This window comes from Ciona intestinalis, chromosome 10 (genome assembly GCF_000224145.3).
Source record: "Ciona intestinalis chromosome 10, KH, whole genome shotgun sequence".
Taxonomy (NCBI): Eukaryota; Metazoa; Chordata; class Ascidiacea; order Phlebobranchia; family Cionidae; genus Ciona; species Ciona intestinalis.
The window spans coordinates 2,123,479-2,145,238 of NC_020175.2; the positions used below are offsets into that span (position 1 = coordinate 2,123,479).

Sequence of the window (21,760 nt, forward strand, 5' to 3'; positions counted from 1 at the left end):
TTATAAAAAAAAAGTGAATGGAAAGGATCATGTAGTTTGCAATTTGTTGCTGAATTGAGGTTCAAGGATCTTCATTGTCAAAACCCGTGTGATAACGACTGTCGTTTTCCGGCCACGCGGGGATAAAGTAAGTTACATTCATTCATTATAGCCCCCCAAAATATATACATTTTAGTTATTGGAATATTGGAGATTATGTGCTCAAGTGTCCCATATTTCCCCACCCGAGTCTAAAGCAATAAAACAAAATTTATAAAAAGAAAGTGAATGGCAAGGATAATGTCGTTTGCAATTTGTTGCTAAATTGAGGTTTACGGACCTTCATTCTTGCCTTGACGTAGCCGAAAGAAAGAACAGCTTGCACCTAGCTCAACACATAATACTTTAACACGATCAAACACTTTGGTTAGAAGAACAACATCAAACGGCATAAGCTGGAGACGAAACGTGAGGACAATGGACAGTCGAGTATTACCAAGTCTGTAATGGTCTCAAGGCAAAGAAAAGGGAAAGGCTTTTATAGCAACATATATCACGTGTGCGAAAACATTAAAATATTAAATGATGTTTTCGTGACGTTAGCTCGCTCGCCGTATCGCGGCATACATCCTTTGTTCGCTGGAAAAACGCAAGAAGTGTCGCTCGGTCATAAACTCAGTTGCGTCACATGTAATAGTCAGGCAACACGGTTCCATAACTCTATCTTTGTACACTAAAGTAAATTTGAATAAAATATATCGTTAAATATGTGCTCAAAAGAGACAGCCTCTACAACCCGGCCACATTTATGAAAAGTGCTTTTAGGCGTTGAAAATGTCCACGTACTGTACCTGGTTGATCCAAGTGTAGTGGGATATAAAAAGATGGGACACCTTTTTTAATATATTTTCTCATAATATAGTAAACAAAGAACATTCAAAGAATTAGAAACCCGGATCTCCCCACGACTCCCGTTGACTGTTGTTAATTGTTTAAAACGCACTAAGGATATTTAAATACTATGTGCCAAAAATGTACATCTTACCCCACAGTACTATAACACAAAACTAAAATGCTAGACTTGGTGGTATGACGTCATGGATCAACACACACACACCAATGATGTGCCACATAAAAATTTGGCCAGCACAAGCCGCTAATACATTTTAATTGTTTTTGCAATGCCCATATGTCCGCATATCTTAATTTTTATTTTCTTCACCTGTAGTTTGACTGAAAACCAATCGTAATATATTAAGAATTATACTTTGGTTACAGAGGTTTAGACACATAGCAACTTATTTATCGATTAGTTTTTAGAATTTAAACCGAAAGTGGTATACAGGTAATATATTAAAACTTGTTATTAGTTATTTTTGAATTTCCGATATGCATCATATTTGGTTTTGAAATCAATGGTACAGTAGAATTCAAAATAAACCATAAGACACCGAACACACAAAACTATTGAAAAAAGTCTTTATTGTTCCTTTGATGCTTTTCTTAAAATTTGAAATGCCGTTTGTTTAATTGAAGTGGCATAATGTCTCCTAAGCAAGTGCATTTCCCACAAGCATGAAGCTTGGGAACAGTTTTTTTCTGGATCGTCCAGGTAAGGGTTGTGAGTTCCAAAACTTTGGGATGAGGAATCAAAAAGAGACAATGCCTTGCTATTGCTGTTCAACAGCTTTTGAATTTCTTCTAATATCTTAACAGTGTGTTTGAATTGTTCGGTATGAACTGCAATGGTTGACAGTCTTTTGATAAAGGAATTAAGAGAATTTAGTGTGATTTGCTTTCTTCTTTTGTTAAGCATAATAGAGACACACATTAAAATCATGTCTAAATCTTCCTTAGTAACATCCTTGTTTTTCTTTTTTAAATGTGGAGCATTCATAACCACTTCATGCAACAAAGAAAAGAGCATTTTGTACAAGTCTACAGGATCAATATTTAAAATCTCTCCCTGACCCGATAAAATAGTAAATGCAGTAAAAATGCAATGTACATTTTGTTGGAGTGGTAGAGTTTGCTGTGAGACCAGAGATTGCAGAACCGCGAAAAGATCCGAGAAAAAATCAATGTTAATCATATGTGCAAATTTGGCTAAGCCTTGAAGCACTGCTGGTAGTACAGCCTGCGATCCATCCAAATCTCCCTTTTTATGTTTAAGAATCCTAAAATATATAAGAAATACTTGCTGAATAGTTTCAGTATGCAAAGCCATCTTCTCATCGTGATCTTCAGCAGCAGCAACCTCTTTTAATTCATTTTTAAGTTTCTTCTGCTTTTTCATTTGCTTGATTTCTCTCCTTGACATTTTTTTCTTTTCCCGCTTTGCCTCCATCTTTTCCTGCTTTGTTTTCTTATGGTTAATGAGAGAATAATCAACTTGATTAATCTTTAACTTCAAAAGTGTGTTCAAAAACTCTGCCCTGAGTTTGTTTGGCCCTCTTTCTTTAGAAACTTTTGCGATAGCCTTAACTGCAGCAAGAATGGAAGAACCCAGTTTGTCCGATAAGAAGATTGCCTCTAAAGCATCACAGCATATTTTCCGAACCTTTGGGTTCCTATCATCATTGGCTATTGGTACCAAAACCACTGTTATGTTGTTGTGAAAGTTAAAGTGTGATGTATGCTTAAACAAATCACACATCGCTTGCACTGCAACCTCACTCATAGATAACTGGGCCCGTGTTGCAGGATTTTTATTTCCATATCGACGTCGCATCTTAATCATTTTTTCCAATGACTGTAGGTACTGCTGGTATTGGTGCAGTAGACCATCTTCATACTCAGTTAATGCTTTTACCTCTTTACTTAACTTTACCGCCTTCTCCTGCTCTGTTCTTTCACGTATCCTGTAACCAGGTAGAATATCAACAAACAGGCAAGCTAGAGAAACAGTGACAAGCTTCTTTATAGTGTAATAGCTCTCTGGAGATTCTCGGTTCTCCATCATCAGCCGCAAATCTTTAATCATTTTTAAACTTTTCTGTGGTTCGGCGAGTATATCAGATGCCAATTGTGAAATCTTTGACTTTGCTTCTTGGATATTTTTTTTCCTTTTTAACAAAAGATCCTTCGTGGTTAGAGCAGGTTCTTTGGACACATTCTCATTTTGGACCTCTGGAGCTTCACAGATCAGCTCTTCCACTTCTTCTTCTTCCTCTTCTTCATCTTCACTAACACTTTGCTGAAGTACTTTGCCTGAAGCAACTTTAATAGGAAGAAGATTTGAATTAAACTTCTTTTCTTTCTTTTTAGATCCTTTAGAATTGAATTCTTTCGAGATACGTGGCATCTTCTCAAACTTCAACTCCTTATCATTTATTTGATTCAGTTTCCTCTTTTGGGTAACAGATTTTATCGCCATTTTTTAAAAGTATGAACTAGATATGAATTTAATGCTAAAAATAAAATAATAACAAAGTTTTAAAAAATACTGCAGAAAATCAGGAATGATACCTACGATAAACTGGTACTTTAACGGGGATAGTGAAGAATTCTCCCCCTACGTTAATATCTACTAACAAACACCAACTACAGAACCCAAAAACCACTAACCCAATAACTACCATTCTACCAACGAACCAACCGGCAACCTCTAACACTTTTTTTTCGCCAGCGGCCAGCCTAATCTGTAACGTACTTCAGAATTCTTCACTATAGTTCTTCTTATTTTAATACATTTACAATCACCTTAATTACTGCCATCATCATTTATATAGTTTTGAGTGGCCAATGTTTTACAATTTAGGGGCAAACCTTCAAAGATCACACAGCTAACTCAAGAGACACGTTGTTCCAAAGTTAAAATCACAACAGTTACTAAAATATTTTTAAATAGACTTTGGATTGATCCCTGCAGACCAATCGTGCCCTTTGTTCTTGTGCCTCATGAATTGAACAAGACTGCTTCACATACAAATTGTTTATATTGTCGATAGCAGAATTGAACTAAATTTTGAATTAGGCTTACCTACTTTATCTTCGCGTGGCAACATAGTACTCTCTTTCCAGAAAAAGACAGCCGTTATAACACGGATGTTCTGTTTCATCACACATATATATTGCTCACATACAAATTGTTTATATTGTAAATAGAAGAACTGAACTGACTTTTAAATTAGGTTTAGTTACTTTATTTTTGCGTGACAGGTAAAAGTTATAACACGGACGTTCTGTTTCATCAATAACGTAGTATATATATAACATATGGTGACCGCTTACAAGATACCACGTATGTAACTTTGTGTGGATTGTTTTTTTCTTCACGACTGGAAATTTATACAACCCGTTAGTAAGTACTGTTGAAGCAGTTGCCGTTAAGTGCCTTGCCCAAAGACACACACGCCCACAATAGTAGCAGCAACGAGTCTAGAATCCAGAAACTCTGGAACAACAGAGGCAGAGACGCCATCCACTGTGCCACGACGTCGGACTTAAGTAAAATATGCTTACTAAACTGATCGAAATAAGTCTCAACTTAGTTCTGTTAACTTTAAATCGAGTATTAGTTCGAGGTATCACCTAAAATAACCATCCTATATTTTGATTCTGGAAATATTGGACAACATGTGCTTAAATGTCCCATCTTCCCCACTTTGCTATATCATTCAGAACGAATATATCACTGCACCAGATTACTATTGTAATCCATTTGTAACAGAAAAACTTTACAGTTACTATAATGGTTATAACTCTGAAAACCAAACAGGGTTGTATTTTTTACATCATGTCCACTTAAAGAGGCATATATAGTACAATGGGGGAAGATGGGACACTTGAGCACATATTGCCAAATATTTCCAAAATCAAAACAGATGACGGTTTTGGGGTAATACCACGAATTAGTACTATCATTCCTTTATTAATTGACAACAATTTAATAAAATATAACAAAACACACAAGAAGTTATTTAGCGATCCGCACAACAGGTGAAATTTTACAAATTCGAAAAAACACAGGATAAGATGGGACAGTTTAAAATCATTGTTAAATTTGAAAGCTATGAAACTAGTTTAATCGTTCGCACACGCAAACTAAAAAAGTTCTTCGGCTTTACTAGGTTTTAGCGAGCATTAAAAAATAGCACCTTACTATTTCGCACTTTTTACCTGTTCAAAGTATACTGTTTCTATTTTACATATTTTTTTTAATATTTAAAAACAGTAATCAGCTTGACGGGCGTTTTATAAAGTCGTGATAATACTGTCGAATAATCCTGTAACCTTATTTTCTTGATTTTTATTAATTGGGAGTCCGTAAAAGGAAAATTAAAAAAAAGTCTTGTCTGACAAAGTGTCCCATCTTCCCCCACCTTGCTATGTACAAGTTACTCAGACGTAGGGTCCATATCGATGTTTTTTGAAGAGTCATCCAAAGAACCATGGAGTGACAGGCTGCAGTAGACCGGAGTCATAGAAATAAGTTTAAAAAATATGCCTAATTTGTTTTCTGTGTCGAAAAAATTAAAAAACCAGATTTAGAAGCGGTGAATTTGTGACATTTTAGTCATTTAATAGGGGTAATTGTATAGATTTTTGCAAAGAATGTTTTATAAGGTAAATATATGCTATTTTATGCCTTTCCACAAAAGAAAATCGCAAACAAAACCTAATAAGTTCGTTTAAATTCATTGCTAAAGTCATCGCTTTTGCTCGATTTTGGAAACAAGATAGCGACAGTTAGACTACTCGGTGTTTCTACGACACTGATGTAGACTATTGGGATCGCCTAGGTAAAATAGGGACCGCCTAATCTTACATTTATCTAATTTGACGCGGTTTTACACTTTCATGTGATTATGTTGCATTCATGTTAATTTCGGCGATGTTACACTTTTTTGAAATGCCAATCACGAACTTAGTGATGTACATTTACGTGATAATCGTGTCCTTTTAATAGGTATAGACTCTCTTGTTGTTAAGCAATTGTGTGCAGATATTACAGAAGTAAAAAAAAGTATAACACAACTGCTTAAAACCGCGATACATTCTTCTTTCTACTCACGTGACCGCCAACTCCGTCCCCATTTCGCTTGGTCTCCATTGTAAAAGATAGGAGCATAGACGATTTAGGAGGTTTTAGCTGTGTATTTCAAAAACTACACTAACTATTCCACTTTATTACGCCAATATGTTTTTTGATAAGTTAACGCTTACAGTTTAGCGCTTGTTTAGAAAATTTAATTATTTATTAAATTTAAAAAAAACGTTTCAACAAACATTTGTTAGATATATATATATATATATTTAAAAAAAAGTTTTTTTTCCCATAGATTGAAATTAAGTCAAAAAACGAAGATAAACTACGTAAAACGCCCTGAACTCCATTGACTACAATAGCAAACGGGAACGACTCGCAAAAAAGAGAGTGTATCATGCTCTCTTCTTTACCGACATTAGAGATGCGCGTTCTATTCTTTTTTATTTCTGTGGGAGGTATTCGACATATAATCGAATCTTGAATTGGTGGTATAAGGTACTCAAAACAATTGCCGAAAACGATCGATAATATAAGGTACTCAAAACGAAAAAAAAAAACGATTTAAATCATAATTTAATGCCCCTAAACTTGTAAATTGCACTTGCAAGTTACCCCACCCCCTTTTTGTGATTTCAAAGTCGAGTGTTTTTCTTTCGCTACAGCGAACAATTGGAGATTCATTATAACAGCCACTTGAAGATTTCCGTCTGAGCTAAAATTTGATGCATTATTATAGGAAAATCGCGATTTAAAATTTAGGCTCATGCATATAATTGGTACGAAGTATATTGTTAATAAACTCTAATGTATTAACTTCTGGTTACACAAAGAGTAACACTGTAGGGTAAAACGTTTATTTAAAAAACTGGGTTGACGTCAAAAATCTGGAGATCTGTTGTTTTGGTGAGTGCGGGGTTGTATATAATATAAATATGTTTATCGTAATTCTTGTATTTTCTAACATAACTGTAAAGGTAAACTTTAAAATTCTAAATAAACGTTTCACTTTATAATGTTACTCTTTGTGTGACCTGTTTAAAATATAGGCCTTTAACTTTAAACCTGAATAGATTTTTGGTTGTGTAATAGATTGTGAATGGTGTTATATAATACAGACAACTGCTCTATCTACAGTTTTTAGACAAATATAGTTTAATTTTTCCAATAGTTTGTGCAAAAAATATGGCATAGTTTTACAATAAACTATGTAAGTACATTATTAAATGTTTTTCCACCTGTAAACAGATTATTTACATCATATTCAAAGAAATTTGTGGTTTCATCACTGTACAATTTAACCAAAATCTTATATATCTATAAAGAACTGTTAAAGCAACAAATTTTTAAAACTTAGTAGCTTTTTGAGATAAAATACTAAGATAAAAATTTCACACATTATTTTTATTAAGTTTAATTATAAACACAATAAATAATTATATTTCCAAATATTATTATTTAAATATTGTCTAACCTTTATAAATAATATATATAAATATATATGATTTGTGACTTCGACTGAATTCTCCATCTTGCAACACTGTGATTTAGGAAACTAGGCTAGTAATAGTGCCGTCTTTTTTATCATTGATGACGTCATAAGCATTTTGGTTCAGTCAGAGATTGACAATAAAGTTCGGTGCTCGGCAAACCGTAATTTCTAAAACTTCAGCACATCCTTAAATTAAAGTTTTTGCGAATAGTTTTTTAATAAAGCACTTATTTTCACCTGAATCACCCTCCTTTTTACCCTTATGTAACTAAGTATGATCAGAAATAGCTAAACTGCCCTATTTAAAGAACTAGACATAGCAACTGTGATTTTAATTCAACAAACTTTGAATTTAGTTTAAAATAAGCATAAAAAGGATGAATATGTAACATCCTGGTTACGCCACTAGGTAAGATAATTGCCCACAAATCATAGTTCTTCTTAAAGTTGTGGACTTGCCCAGTATTGACCATTTTTGTTTTTGTAAAAAACTTCTACAAATGAAATAAGTGTCACTAGGCGAGATTACATTTGTTTTTTTTTAATCATAATGTTAGGTAAGAGAATGCCAAATGTGCATTTTTTATTTCATGCATGTTCTAGCACATATTAGCAAATTACTATTTCAATGGAAATAATGTGAATAATGTTGGGAAAATTGAGATCAGACTATATGAAAATCTCAATAAAATCTAGATTTTGAAAAAAGTAGTTTAGAATATCTAGTTATTCTGTTATTCTTTTTTGGGGAATTACCTTTATTAGGTATAGACCATCCCTATGTAGGGATGTACAAGAATAGTTAGGTAGGTATTCTAAAATATCCTAGAATGGTTTATTTCGAACCTAAAATTCTGAATCTAGAATTTCAAATCTTTTTTTTTGTATTACAATATTACATTTACCCACATAAATTAGTTTATTCATGCTTTAACAGTAGCCTTGCTGGATGTTAAGTATAAAAGATATCTATAAAAATTATCCCATTAGGTAATTGTTGCGCTGTGATACTCAGTTACCAAAATGTTGCGCAACCCCACAAAATCAAGGATATATAACTGTTTTCACAAATATTATTTTTATAAAGTTGTTAAGGTACTTCAAGATATGATGTATGATGACGTCATTAAACAAAATACTAAATCCCATAATTAAATTCGAACATAAAGAGATTCAAATCTTACAGTCACAGATTAGAAATTCTGTATTGTGCATCCCTATTTGAACCCAACCTCAAAAAATATCACATCCCTTAATCAATAAATGGGAGCATAATTATTCTGCGTTTTTTGTTTAATCAATAAAGTGCAGAATTCCGTAAATTGCATTACATGGTTATTGCCACTAGGTCCATTGACTTTTCTGTTTTAGACTTAAATTCAATACTTTCTGTATTTTTCATAGATAATTAGGATTTTGTAATATTTGCATGATACAGTTTACGTTAACTGCTATCTTTGTAAATTTTGTCTGTCATCGGGTATAAAAAGGTACTGCTGGTGTATTAACCCATTTCCATTCCACCCTTTTGAACAATGAGCCACTAACTTGTGGAATTGGAATGTCGAGATCAGCTACAGAAGACAGAGGAGTAAGTAAACTATCATCTAATGTGTAGGTTTATGCCAATGCCAATAGTAAAGAAAAAATAAAAGTAGAAATCCCAAGGGAAATAAGGATTACCATAAGCGAGTCAGAGCTTTTGTGTGATGTTTGTTTACCGTGCACATCAGCGGGTTTATAATCGGAAAACAAACAACTAGGCAAACATAATCTTCGCACTTAGATTTTTTCAAAAAATCAACCTAGATTCAACTCTCATAAAACCTTTATTGCAAGTTCACATGTAATTGCACTGTCCTAAAAATGAAGGGTATATATTTAAAGTTTAATTTGTTTTACTTGATGTTAGAAAAAAAAAAATTTGCATGTTATAATTACTTGATGTTAGAAAAAATTGTAGCATGTTATAATTTAATGTAAGAATACTCACTTGCAAGTGGTTATGATAAAACAAACTTTTTCAGGGAAGTGGTGATGGTTTACGGTCGCACCGCAACCCATCTAATCACATGCAACGATCTAGAATGGCTACAGGAGATGATCAACCCCATATAGGCCAGTATAGGATTCTTAAAACCATTGGCAAAGGCAACTTTGCTAAAGTAAAACTCGCAAGACACGTTTTAACTGGACGGGAGGTGAGAATTTTTTATATATTATATATATATATTGCATTATTTGTGGTTGATTCACGAGTCTTCAGTTCAATAAAGAAAACTTCTTTTGCAGTTCTTAAACAAGCTTGTCTTGTGATGTATGTGCTGCTTTATTGATCACTTTATTCTGTTAATCATGGTATATAAACCCTAGCTAATATCATCCATTTTAACTCTATTCCGCGTGTATGCCATATATGGAAAAGGCACTTAAACTCTTTTGTGAACATTCGAATTTAAGTGTGTTTCAAATGTGCCATCTAAGTTTAATTTTTTAATACTTTATACAGGTTGCTATAAAGATAATCGACAAAAAGCAATTGAATACAAGCAGCTTACAAAAGGTGAATTTATTTAACCACTATTGCTTAATTTTTTTAACCATACTGTTGACTGTGAAGATTCAGCATGTCTATTTCATTGATAAAGTAAATGTACAGTAGGTCAAATTATACCTTTACATATTGATATAAATAGTGAGTCATCAGTTTTGTGAATTGGTTTGAATGTATAGATCTTTATTAAGTTATAGTACCAAGTCACTATAGGGAACTTCCAGGCAAATTGAGTATTCACCTTTTGCCAGCTATCCATCAACAGCCACTTGAAACACGAGCATGGCACCAGACCTTTTTGTATCTTGCGTAATTCCATGTCTCATCTCACACAATTACATCCATGTCATGCCTTACACTTAGTAGTAAAAGTAAACTGTTGCCCAAAAAGTGAAATTTTGTGTTTTAAAAAGAAAATTGTTAGATTTTAGTTACTTACATGTGATGGTGTTACATAGGATATGATTTAATCAAGTAATATATTACTCTTTAGCTATTATATATAAACTATTTTTATGCACTTTTATATATTTATATCCTAAAAAAATTAGTTTAATCAACATTGAAATATTACTGCAAGTTTTAGACTCCTTAAGATATATTAAGGAATCTATGCTACAACCAGTATATAGTTGCCTACACATGTAGTGGATGTTTACACTTTTTTCTTTTTTAGCTTTTCCGTGAAGTGAGAATCATGAAGCATTTAGACCACCCCAACATTGGTAAGTTTACCTGTTTTGAATGTTGTGGATTTCCTATTTAACCTCAATTTCAATAAACTAAAGCCAAATTATCCGGTATAATATTTTAACGTGTTAGGTTTCTTCAATTATTTATAATAACACAGAATATATTTGGTATTGTCATATTCACAAAAAAACAAGCTCCAAAAGTACTAAGAGAATAACTGGTTGTAAGGAACTGTACAATGATAGTGTTCTGAAATTGTGTGTCATGTCTTGTACATGTACTTTATACAAACCATCTGTGGGCAGTCGCAAGGCTACAATTAACTGTAATTAATACATGAGCTGTGTTTTTGGCCTTCAGTGTATCATCTACCTTGAAAGGAGTATACAAATTTAACCAGCTATCAAAAATCAGTTGTGTCTTACGATTCATGGCTGTTTGCTTTTGTAAAATGAAAAATGCACAGTTCTCCTTTGTGTACTTTAGACTTTATGACACACATTATTGATAACGTTGTTAATTTTCCAAATGGATGCTACTTCACTACAGCCACACTTTAAAGATTGATTTTCTTGCCAATCTAATCCCGGTTCATAATATGTTTCCATCTTAGTTGTAGTTTCACATTAGTCTACTTTTACTACACTTGTAAGATAAACCACTAGACCAGTATATCATTGCCTGAATGCCTGTAATTATGTTTGTTCATAAATGTACTGGTGAATCATTATATATCCAAATGACACTTCTAGTACACAGTATAGGTTTATTTCTGTTTAGGGATAAAAGTTGTTTTAAATAAAAATTTCACACTATTGAGGTGTATCAATACTTTGTTATTCCAATCCTCTTTATTTTTGTTGTTTTGTTGACAGTACCAAACAAATTCGTAGAAAAAATTCAACAAATCATAACTGTTCCCACAAATATACCCATATGTTACTCAAATAGAATATAACGCTTTTATGATCACGTCTTATATTACAAGGATATTATATAATTATTTCATGGTGGTGAAGTCATGGTGTATGACGCACAACACAGCGAACTAGCTGTAATAATCCAAAAGAATTCTTAATTGATAATCTGAACTAACCATTCACTATAACAGGCTATTTGTAATACTTTTAATCCTTACCAATCCTTTATACTTCAAAATGCTACTTGTTAAGTCTCTATTACTAATGTGATTTTTCATATAGAGTGCAATAATTTATTTCACTTTGTGTATGCAGGTTTTAAGGGACAGTGTACCAAAACATGTGAAAAAGTTATTTAAACCTATAAATGTGTTTTACCCCTTCGAAATTAGTACATTGTAGGCCTATATGGTACAACAGACTTGTAAGGTTCATATACGCTATCCATGTTTGTTTAATTAAATCCCTTCAAACAACCTTGTGGAGAATGGATTTCTGAAATGAGAATTGTGTGTATTGGTACTCATTTTTACGCAGCTGTATTTCTTAATGTCCACACTACCACAAGGATATTCAATTATTTACTTCCTGGCACACTTTCTTCCAACTTGATTAAGAAATTGTATTTATAAATCATTTTTAGTGCAGTGCACAATTTATCCCACACACAAAATGCTATCGTTTATAATATAATTGGAAGTATATGAGCTAATTTTAACATCACCTTATTTCTCCTGTATGCTTTTTCTCCATTGTGGTTCTAAAGGAAGTCTTTATTTTTATTCTGTTGTCATGGCCGATTCTCAATGATGCGGTTAGTGGAAGTAAAGGCTGTAGTATTAGTTGGCCAAACACCTCATAACCAATTTTAAACATACACTGATGCTAACTGCATCAAGCCGTAACATAAACAGACGTCTAAACTAAGTTTCCTATCAACATAGAGTTTGTAAACAGTTTATAAATAAGTACTCATTATTGTGAACAGTTTTGGTTATAATGTAGTAGTTCCAAGTTTTGGGTATAATGTACTTTTAATATGTTTTAAATGATAGGCCCTTCTGGTTTTGTTTGTCATGTAGAGTTTTCTATTTTATAATTATTTTTATTGATAAAACAAAACTGTAAATTCTAAAATGTAAACTTAGATATCAGGCGTATATGTATTTGTAGGTCAATCTATTTAAAAAAATGGCCGACTGGTAGTAATCTATGGTGCATGTGTAGTTGTGTACAGTGTTTGTTTTATACATAATTTCCTTATGCCATAAAGATGCAAATTTGTTCAAAGAAACTTTTGTTTTGTTAGTGACTGGTTTTCGTCATTGGAATTATCTTTATTTTTCTGTATACACTCTGCGGTAATGGCAAATCTTTCCGTCTAACTCTAACTTGCTTCAAAATACCAACTGCTGCATAGCAAGCACATTTACCAATCAAAACAACTGATGAAAATTGCCCTCTTACAAAATGCAAGCAATGCATGGTCAAATTAAATGCGGCCATGCCAAAATGCAAGCCTTTTCCTAAAACCTGTTAAAAAATTAATGAACACTCGGCCACTAAAATGAAGGCATTAGTAGGACACGATGTTCTAGCTACATGTGCTTTGTGGTATTCTGTGGTCAGTAATGGAACCTCATGTTTGGTAATTTCCATAAAAATATATGCAAATTATGATACAAAATATATAGGATGTATGTCATCTCAATTTATAAAGAAATTTTAATAAATTAAGACAAGTATAAAAAATTAAAACTGTTTTATGATTCCAAATACAATTCCACCATATTCTTAAGTGTCAGCTTTAATGTTTTGTTTCTTTCCTATTTGATATATAATATATATACATAAAATACTCGATTTTCTCCTTATGTTTGAGAATAGCCACTGATTTAACATATGGATTATTTCCTATATTTGTCACCTTGTCAAGTAAATGTGATCGCTTTTCTAGGGGTGATAGCAAGTAATACTATGACGTAGATTGTAAGAACTATATGGTCTCAGTCAAAACAATAGCCTGTTATAAAAGCTAAACACCCATACTGTGAATATCTGCATGTGATTTGTTATTATGTTTTTAAAATTGGTGTTAGTTACTTATTATAAGTTTCTCTGTTGATCAGTATCATAAGTCATAAGTTAATTTAAAATTAAAATGACTCACCTTGTAAGTGTAAAAGTATGGTACAGGTAGTGAAGGAAAAACTTTTTGTGATACATGTAGGTCGTCCAAGGTTTGCAAGTTTAATAAGATACAATAGAAACAAAACAAAAAAGCAGCAATTAAAGTAAACCATGAATTTATAGGAAACACACTAGTTTAAAACAATGAATAATAGAACTCTTAGTTTGAGTACCATTGTTCTAATTCATAAATGCCATGACTTACCCCCGCCATGCCTAAGTCATCACTATATTGGTGAATATCCATACTTCAATATTAATTAATGAATCGAAGAAGAGATAATTATCATGGTTGCAACTATTGATTATGTGAGGCATGAATGGTGATAGGACTGCTAGCCAACATCTTCAGCAATATTGTATTTCCTTTTTTTCCGTATTTAAGTTATGTCTATTCTCATTAACATGTGTACTTCTAAAACTTCTTTAATAAACAATTAGAGAATTTTTTCTTTTTTTACCATTTTTTGGTAATATCCGTTTTTTTGCTGTTTGCACTTTTTCTGACGATAGAAACAAAAGTTATTTATTTACTTTCTTATATAAACCCTCATACAAAGTATTTTTTATTCAACAGTGAAACTGTATGAGGTGATAGAAAACAGCAAGCAACTGCTTCTTGTTATGGAATATGCCAATGGAGGTACGATCTTGCCTTATTTTATTATTTAGTTTCCCTATTACATTACCTGAACATTTTCATTAGTACACACATGTTTTGGTAGTATGAGTATAAAAAAAAGGTGTAATTTGAGGGTAAAAAAAAGTTTTATTTGTTTGCCTAAACATTGACTTTTATTATGTTATACATTTAAAACTCATTTAGGGGTATTTTGTCAAGATTCAAGCTAGTTTTAATTTTCAAATGTAAATATCATACCTGTCTGGTAATTTTCGCTTGTTGTGTAACCTGTACTACATATCTTCTTTTCAATTTGAGAATTTAAGATCTAAACGATGCAAAATATTCGCATTACAAATATTACCACCCGCCTCTGCTTAATCGGCTAGCATCTAGGGATGTGTATGTTTTTACCTCTAATCCGAATTGCACACAGATTACCATCCCATGCAGCTGTAAGTTACCCTTACATAAATCCTCCCTCGTCAAATTTATTGAACCACGAATTTATATGATTTAAATCTGCCCGATACTGGTTTGCTTCTAAGTTTTTTCGAAGCACCGTGCCTTCTTACTGAGCTATGAAATCATAAATAGAAAATTTTAACTTTAAATGCGCGATGTGTGTAAGTGCATGGGTGTTGTCCTTATTGCATAAACGCTTTATCGTATGCATCACAATTACAATTGTAAGTTCAGTTATATTACGACACAGGGTATTGTGCCAATTTAATAGGCTTAGGTATAACCAAACGTTATCCAGTTTTTCATTTTAAATCACCGAAAATACACAGTTCTCTTAGGCATTTTGTCTTTACTTTTAACAAACTGCTGTAATAATGTCTTTAATTTTTATTTAAAAATTTGTATTTCCTTTTTAGTATTTCTTTACATTGTATCAAATCCAACCATTCCAATTGTCCCCACCCAGTATTGTATTACTAGGTTTTTACTACCTTGTGATAAGGCATTACAGCTATTACAGTATTAAACCATGCGATCACGGTAGTAAAACTGTCACTCTGCACAGGTGAAGTGTTTGATTACCTTGTGGCTCATGGCAGAATGAAAGAAAAGGAAGCAAGAGCCAAATTTCGCCAGGTGGGCCAAACATTTTTTAACATACTTCTATTTTTAACCATATTTTCTTTACATAATAATCACAAAAATATAGTTACCCTCATTGTATAGCGTTTTTCATTTCAAATATGCTTACTTCTGTTTCAGAATTTTACCTTTTGTTTCAGATCGTATCTTCAGTCCAGTATCTGCACAGCAAGAATATCGTCCATAGAGACTTGAAGGTAAGCAGCAGTGCATCAATAACAACTACATTGAGTAATAGAATTCAGGAAACCGTTAACCACTATGTTGATAAGGCAAGAAAATGCCATGAATTATTAAATCTTTGCCAAAACAGCAATTATTTGACCATAAACATAAAGAAACAATTTTTTAGGAAATTGCTGTAAATAGGTTGAGATTTTATATGATAAATACCCTTAAAAATGAACCAAATGGCATTTATGAGCCTATGTATGCAGGAGCTTGTGCCTGTAGACATATTTAGACCACAATTAGCCTGACTTTATAGGTTAAAACTGCATTATTTATATATTTGTTTCATCGTAGACTCGTAGTCCAATATTACATAAATAGTGGGTATGTATGGTTCTGGGCAGTATATGAAAAAGGGGTTCTAATTAAGATAAATCATAATTCAGTCTGTTTTTTTTTTCACAACTTTTTAACAAAAAGAAAAAACTTGTAGACCAGTTCATTTTAACAGAGTTTCAGTTTGTTTTTACTTATTGTTTTATAATTTACTCCCAAATTCTTATCCTCAGGCTGAGAATCTTCTGTTGGATGCTGACATGAACATAAAAATTGCAGATTTCGGTTTCAGCAATGAATTCACACCCGGACATAAACTTGACACTTTCTGTGGCAGTCCCCCATATGCTGCACCAGAGTTATTTCAGGTAAGGATGACATCAATGAACTGTCAATCAAAAGTTGTAAAGTATTTCATAATATCTTGTTTTTATCCGTTGTTCCCCTGTGTTAGTTCCATTTAAACCAAAGAATGTTTAAATTACATTTATGCTTTTAACAGAATGTCATAAAAAAACCAGAATATAATGTTTTGTAGAATGTAATATATATATATATATATATATTTTTTTTTTATTTATCCACCCTTTAAGTTTTTATTTATCCACCCTTTAAGTAAAACACCCTTTAAGTCAATACAACACGGTTTAATTGTGAATACAATTGGGTAATGTTCATGAACTATGAGTGTTTATAACTGAAAAAAAAAGTATAAATATTCGTGTATCGAAGTAAACCATGGTCTTCTATTGTAAAGTTAAAAAACAAGATATATGCCTATTGAATCTGATTATGCAGTTTATTTGATTGTAATTTCAATTACATTACTACCAACTAGTCATAGTTATCCAACCACTGTCCATGTCTATATTAAAAGGTGTTTAAGACATCAGATTGAACTGGTGCATGACGTTCTTTATTAATGCCCATTCTGTTTTTTTGTAATCTCTGTTTTTCTGGTGGGAAGGACAATGGCACATTATGTGTTTTCTTTCCCTTACTTGGTGTATTCATATAGGATATACCATGTGTCAAGTAATGACACTGGTGTTTTTCAAACAAAATAAACACGTTTTATAAAAATGTTTAAAAAAGACGTCATTTGAACAATTTATACTTTATTGTGCCAAGTGTCACTGTTTAAAGAATAAATGTTTTATAAATATTTCATTTTCCATAGTTACAGGGATATATTTTGGTTATTTTTCTATGTTTAAACACACCATCTTTCAGGGTAAGAAATACGATGGACCAGAGGTTGATGTGTGGTCACTTGGTGTAATTCTCTACACATTAGTCAGCGGCTCTTTACCATTTGATGGCCAGAATTTAAAAGTAAGTATGTTTACAACAGGTATGCTTTGGAATGGCGGTGTATATCTTTTAATTAGGGATTTGAACCTGAACTTAAAAGGTTGTGACTGAACAACATTTAAAGTCTTGCACAAGCGAATACTATAATATTGTTTTGGCATTCATATTTAACTTTACGTTAATGCTCTAGATTGGGCTTAGCTAAACCGGTATTGATTGTCTGCGATTTGTCAAAAAAGATTTCAGTAGCCAATATTCTTATCTAATTCGTAGGGATGTGCCGAGCCAAAGTCAGCTCAAAAGCTTGTGACCGGAGTTCTTCCATTTTAACACGCGTCACTTGGCGGAAAATTGGGCCGAGCCCAAATGCTATTGTTGCACGCAAAAGCAAAAAATAATAGAATTAAAAAAAGCAATGCCACTAAAAGATATTGAGATAAACCAGCATGAAATTTTCTTTCATTATTTTTTCGTTTGTTGGAAATTTACTGCCTGGAAATTAACTAATCGCATTGTTAGTTACGAACAGTGGCGCAGCCATAAAAAAAATAAGGGGGGTTTTAATCAAAAAAAATTTTTTTTTTAGTTTAAAAGGGGGGGTCACAACCTCCGAAACCCCTCCAAGCTGCGCCACTGGTTACGAAACTTACTTTTTGCGTCTTTGACACATTCCTAACAATTCTGAAGCTTTTTTGTGTAGCGCTGTGGGACTCACCAACTCGAGCACTCCCAATTTTGTATATTTTACTTTGAACTAATTTATTTAAGTTTCTTCCACATCGCAGGAACTGCGTGAACGTGTTCTTCGGGGCAAATACAGAATTCCTTTTTATATGTCCACTGATTGTGAGCACTTACTGAGAAAGTTTCTTGTTCTCAACCCCACCAAACGTGGAACACTGACTGTGAGTACATTTTCACTAAAAAAAAAAAAAATTTTTTTTCTGGTATAACGTACATTGTCCACAAGATGCATTTGTACTTTGACAAATTCATTTCTTAGACATTAAAATTTAATAAGATTCCATTTTTGCACATGATAAAAGTCTATATTTCTTGTTTTTCTATTTTTAATTTGTCACCTTTGTTAATTGTGGTAGTTACTTTACTTTTAAGTGTATCCTACACCATGGTTTAATACATAGGAAGTTTCCACTTAATGCCATATTATTTACTTAACAAAGGAAGTGTTTAATGTGGTGGTTGTATAAATATAGGATCAAATAAAGTTGATGCAGTTGCACTATTCATACCCTGGTATTACTTGTAGTGTTATCAGTAAAAATTAAAAGGTGACCACCGAAAAATTAAAGTTCATTCTATTAAACACATTGCAAATAAATCGGGTTATTACAGTTAACCTTACTATAACAATATGCTTGACTGTGGCATTTAAGATGTTATGGTAATTCACTTTAAGCGGCATACTAACGCACATTTTTTTCGTTGGTATGTTCCTTTAAGTTGCATGGTACTTGCCACCCCAAATAACAAGCACTACTCTAGTGACTCCTCTTCTAATAAACATTACTTTAAACTAAGTTCAATAAATTCTACCAGTAGTTAAAACTGCATGAAGCTAATAAATAAACCATTACCATTCCTTTGTGCAGTCCGTAATGCAAGATAAATGGATGAACATCGGCCATGAAGATGAACCACTTAAACCTTATGTGGATGCTCCATTCCAAGAGAATGATGAAGGCAGATTACGTAAGTTAATATATATCCCCTAAATAAGAAATTCATGTTAAATTCTTTGGTTGGGCCCATTGCAAAGTCTCAATCGGTAATTCCAACTTACTTTTTCAGCTCATCGACCAGATTGTTTATTCATCAATATCTAGCTGTACAAGTTACACTGAAAATAAAAGCACAAATACTGTATCTTTATCCCTGTTATAACATAAAGCACAAATACTGTCTTTTTAATCTGTTATAACATAGTATCTCAAGTAAAATACAACCAAATGAACATTTCAGCCACTTTTTTAAACATTTTTACTGTTTATTCAGTTGTAACAGTTTGCTAAAACATGTTTGCGTTAGTAGTTATTACATATTTTAATAATCAAGTTTTCGATTGTATATTATATATACAAGTTTGTGAAGTATACAAGAAAATACCCACATTACAGCATACATGATTTCCAAACCCATAACTTACATACCCACCATTAACCAAGTATATCTATTACCAGAGTCAATGATAGACATGGGTTATAACAAGGAAGAAGTAGAAAACTCAATCAGAACCCGTGCGTATGACGATTCCTTTGCAACTTACTTACTCCTTGGCACTAAGCCTTCAGAGGTTGGTTATTATTTATCTATATTGGGAAATAAAGCAGTACAAGTATATACTTTAAACTCTGTATGTTTTTATGCTCATTCTTTATAAATTAACCATTGTGTATAATTTGGCTTGCTACTAAAAATCAATGTAAAAACTTAAAAAGTATGTTAAACTGATTCAACAAAAAAGGAAAAATGCAAAATAATAAGTCTGTTATGAGTTTTCTATTTTTTTAGTATTAAAGTGAAAATATTTTTGTTTCAGCTTTCTGATCCATCAGCATCTCGATCAAGCAGTGCTTTATCGCTTAAACAAGTCGGCCAACCATCGCCGTCCAATCAGCAGACTCGAAAAGTTCACAGGAGTGTCTCAGCCAATCAGAAGCCAAGAAGGGTCAGCACAGAAAGTAAGGGAAAACATTTTTTTTGTAACATTAATTTTTTTTGGCCAACAGCGTTTTGGCTGTTTTTGAATACATGGGTGTCACACTGACTTATTTATATGGTTGGTTTATTTTTGGCAGTTTCAATTTTGTAAAAAATTTTTATCGCCCCTTTTTTTCGCTTTCGTTCTTTAGATCGATTATACAGATTCAAAAAAATCTTTCAATAATTTGAGATATAGAATTTGTTTTTCTATATTTTCAGATCACAGAAGCGAGGGGGGCCTGGCTGCCGGCTCGTTTAGTTTTGAGCAAAATTTAGTCAGGGTCAATTTCACCAGAAGCATGCCCAGAGATAAAATGAGAATAGTGAGGAATTACTTAGAAAATCAGAGAGCTTCAGTCTCTACTGCCAGCAGCTATGCCTCAGCTCAAGGTTATTACCATGCTACAATAAAGCGGGCATTATACAAGAAAGCAATAAATGAAATACACCATTGCCATCAATATCACCTAGGGAATATAAATTCAAAATACATATCCAAAAACAGACACACTTATGTGATGAATTATTTTTTTTGTAAATCACCTTCGCTTTACCATATCAGTTGCTTTAAGATTTAGCACCTGCTTTAAAAAATTAGAAAAAAATCTATTTTTTAATTTAAATTTTTCAATTTTACAAAAATGTTTTTTTTTTTCAATTTTACAAAATGTTATTTTTCCAAAGTGCCTGATTATTTAAAATACTTTACTTTTTTCCATCTAGATTCAAAGACAAACAATGTTGTAAAAGGAGTTGCACGTTCCACTTCTGCTCACCAACATAATCTTAGAAATGGTGAATCTCCACGTACAGCTATTGCGGCTATATCAGAGGACACAACTCCAGGGTAAGTTAGTTGGTTTTATAAAAATTTCTTAATTCTGTATTCAATGCCATTACTATATACCATTATACCAACTACATTCAGCGACTGTTCTAAATTCAAACGCATGCTGGACCGAATACAGTGATAAATATTGTAGTAATAGACACTAGGGATGTGCTGAGGTCGTAAAAGCTCGGGTTCGCCAATCGCCGAGCTTCAACGAAAAGCTCGGCACGAGCCCGAGCACCTATGACGTCATCAAGGAGAAAGGCGTACAAGAATACGTTCCTATTCAGTCGAAAAGCGTCTCTAATCAAAAGAATACAGAACACGTGGTTTGCGGTTAAAGAGACGTCTCGTTTCGTAATTCCCAGTGTTGCAAAATTGAAATTCATACAAAAAATATTTATTTAAAAATTATTTATAACTGTTGCAGCAGTTTTTTATCAGATCAGAATTGTAGAAATACCCCTTTATCACTGATAATGTCACCCTCCGGATCGTCGAAAAACGCTCGTATTTTTGTAATAGAAAGAAATCCTATTAATAATAAAATCAACTTTCTTACGTCCTGCGCATCGGTTACGCTGCGAAAACACAGCGACTAGCTAAAATGACGGAATGGTTTGTCATGAAGTAAATATCGTCCCGGCCAAGCTTGGACAGAGGCCAAAAAACGTTGTTCGTTGGCACCGCGCAAGAACCAAAGTTTCGTAAATCCCAGTTGCAAGATATTAGTTTTTTCCATAAAATATTTAATTAGAAATTTATGTACACTTGTTAAGTTATGTAACAGTAACACTATTGCAAAATCCGAAAGTTTAAACAATAAACACTGGCTTT

The 21,760-nt window shown here is 32.8% G+C and overlaps 2 protein-coding genes across 8 annotated transcripts in view; one reads left to right on the top strand and one right to left on the bottom strand.

The window, feature by feature from the left end:
* Positions 1 to 890: 890 nt before the first annotated feature.
* On the bottom strand, positions 891 to 3,388 carry LOC100182377 (nucleolar complex protein 3 homolog). The gene has a single exon (XM_002119233.5). The coding sequence runs from the start codon at positions 3,353 to 3,355 to the stop codon at positions 1,460 to 1,462; it is 1,896 nt and encodes a 631-aa protein (XP_002119269.1). The 5' UTR covers positions 3,356 to 3,388; the 3' UTR covers positions 891 to 1,459.
* Positions 3,389 to 8,855: 5,467 nt separating this feature from the next.
* Positions 8,856 to 21,760, top strand: part of LOC100184744 (MAP/microtubule affinity-regulating kinase 3) — a 19,656-nt gene continuing 6,751 nt past the window's right edge. For all 7 annotated transcript variants that reach the window (XM_018813810.2, XM_018813811.2, XM_009861656.3 and 4 more), the window contains exons 1-14: positions 8,856 to 9,051; positions 9,488 to 9,661; positions 9,970 to 10,023; positions 10,691 to 10,739; positions 14,395 to 14,460; positions 15,470 to 15,540; positions 15,687 to 15,743; positions 16,287 to 16,421; positions 17,287 to 17,388; positions 18,153 to 18,272; positions 18,981 to 19,080; positions 19,569 to 19,681; positions 19,928 to 20,069; positions 20,815 to 20,938. In XM_018813810.2, the coding sequence (XP_018669355.1) occupies positions 9,022 to 9,051; positions 9,488 to 9,661; positions 9,970 to 10,023; positions 10,691 to 10,739; positions 14,395 to 14,460; positions 15,470 to 15,540; positions 15,687 to 15,743; positions 16,287 to 16,421; positions 17,287 to 17,388; positions 18,153 to 18,272; positions 18,981 to 19,080; positions 19,569 to 19,681; positions 19,928 to 20,069; positions 20,815 to 20,938 (1,337 nt within the window). In that variant the 5' untranslated portion in view covers positions 8,856 to 9,021. The remainder of the gene's footprint in view (positions 9,052 to 9,487; positions 9,662 to 9,969; positions 10,024 to 10,690; positions 10,740 to 14,394; positions 14,461 to 15,469; positions 15,541 to 15,686; positions 15,744 to 16,286; positions 16,422 to 17,286; positions 17,389 to 18,152; positions 18,273 to 18,980; positions 19,081 to 19,568; positions 19,682 to 19,927; positions 20,070 to 20,814; positions 20,939 to 21,760) is intronic.

What these genes read in the sequence shown, in the direction of transcription:
- LOC100182377 (XM_002119233.5), bottom strand. Translation starts at nt 3,355, where the DNA reads ATGGCGATAAAATCTGTTACCCAAAAGAGGAAACTGAATCAAATAAAT.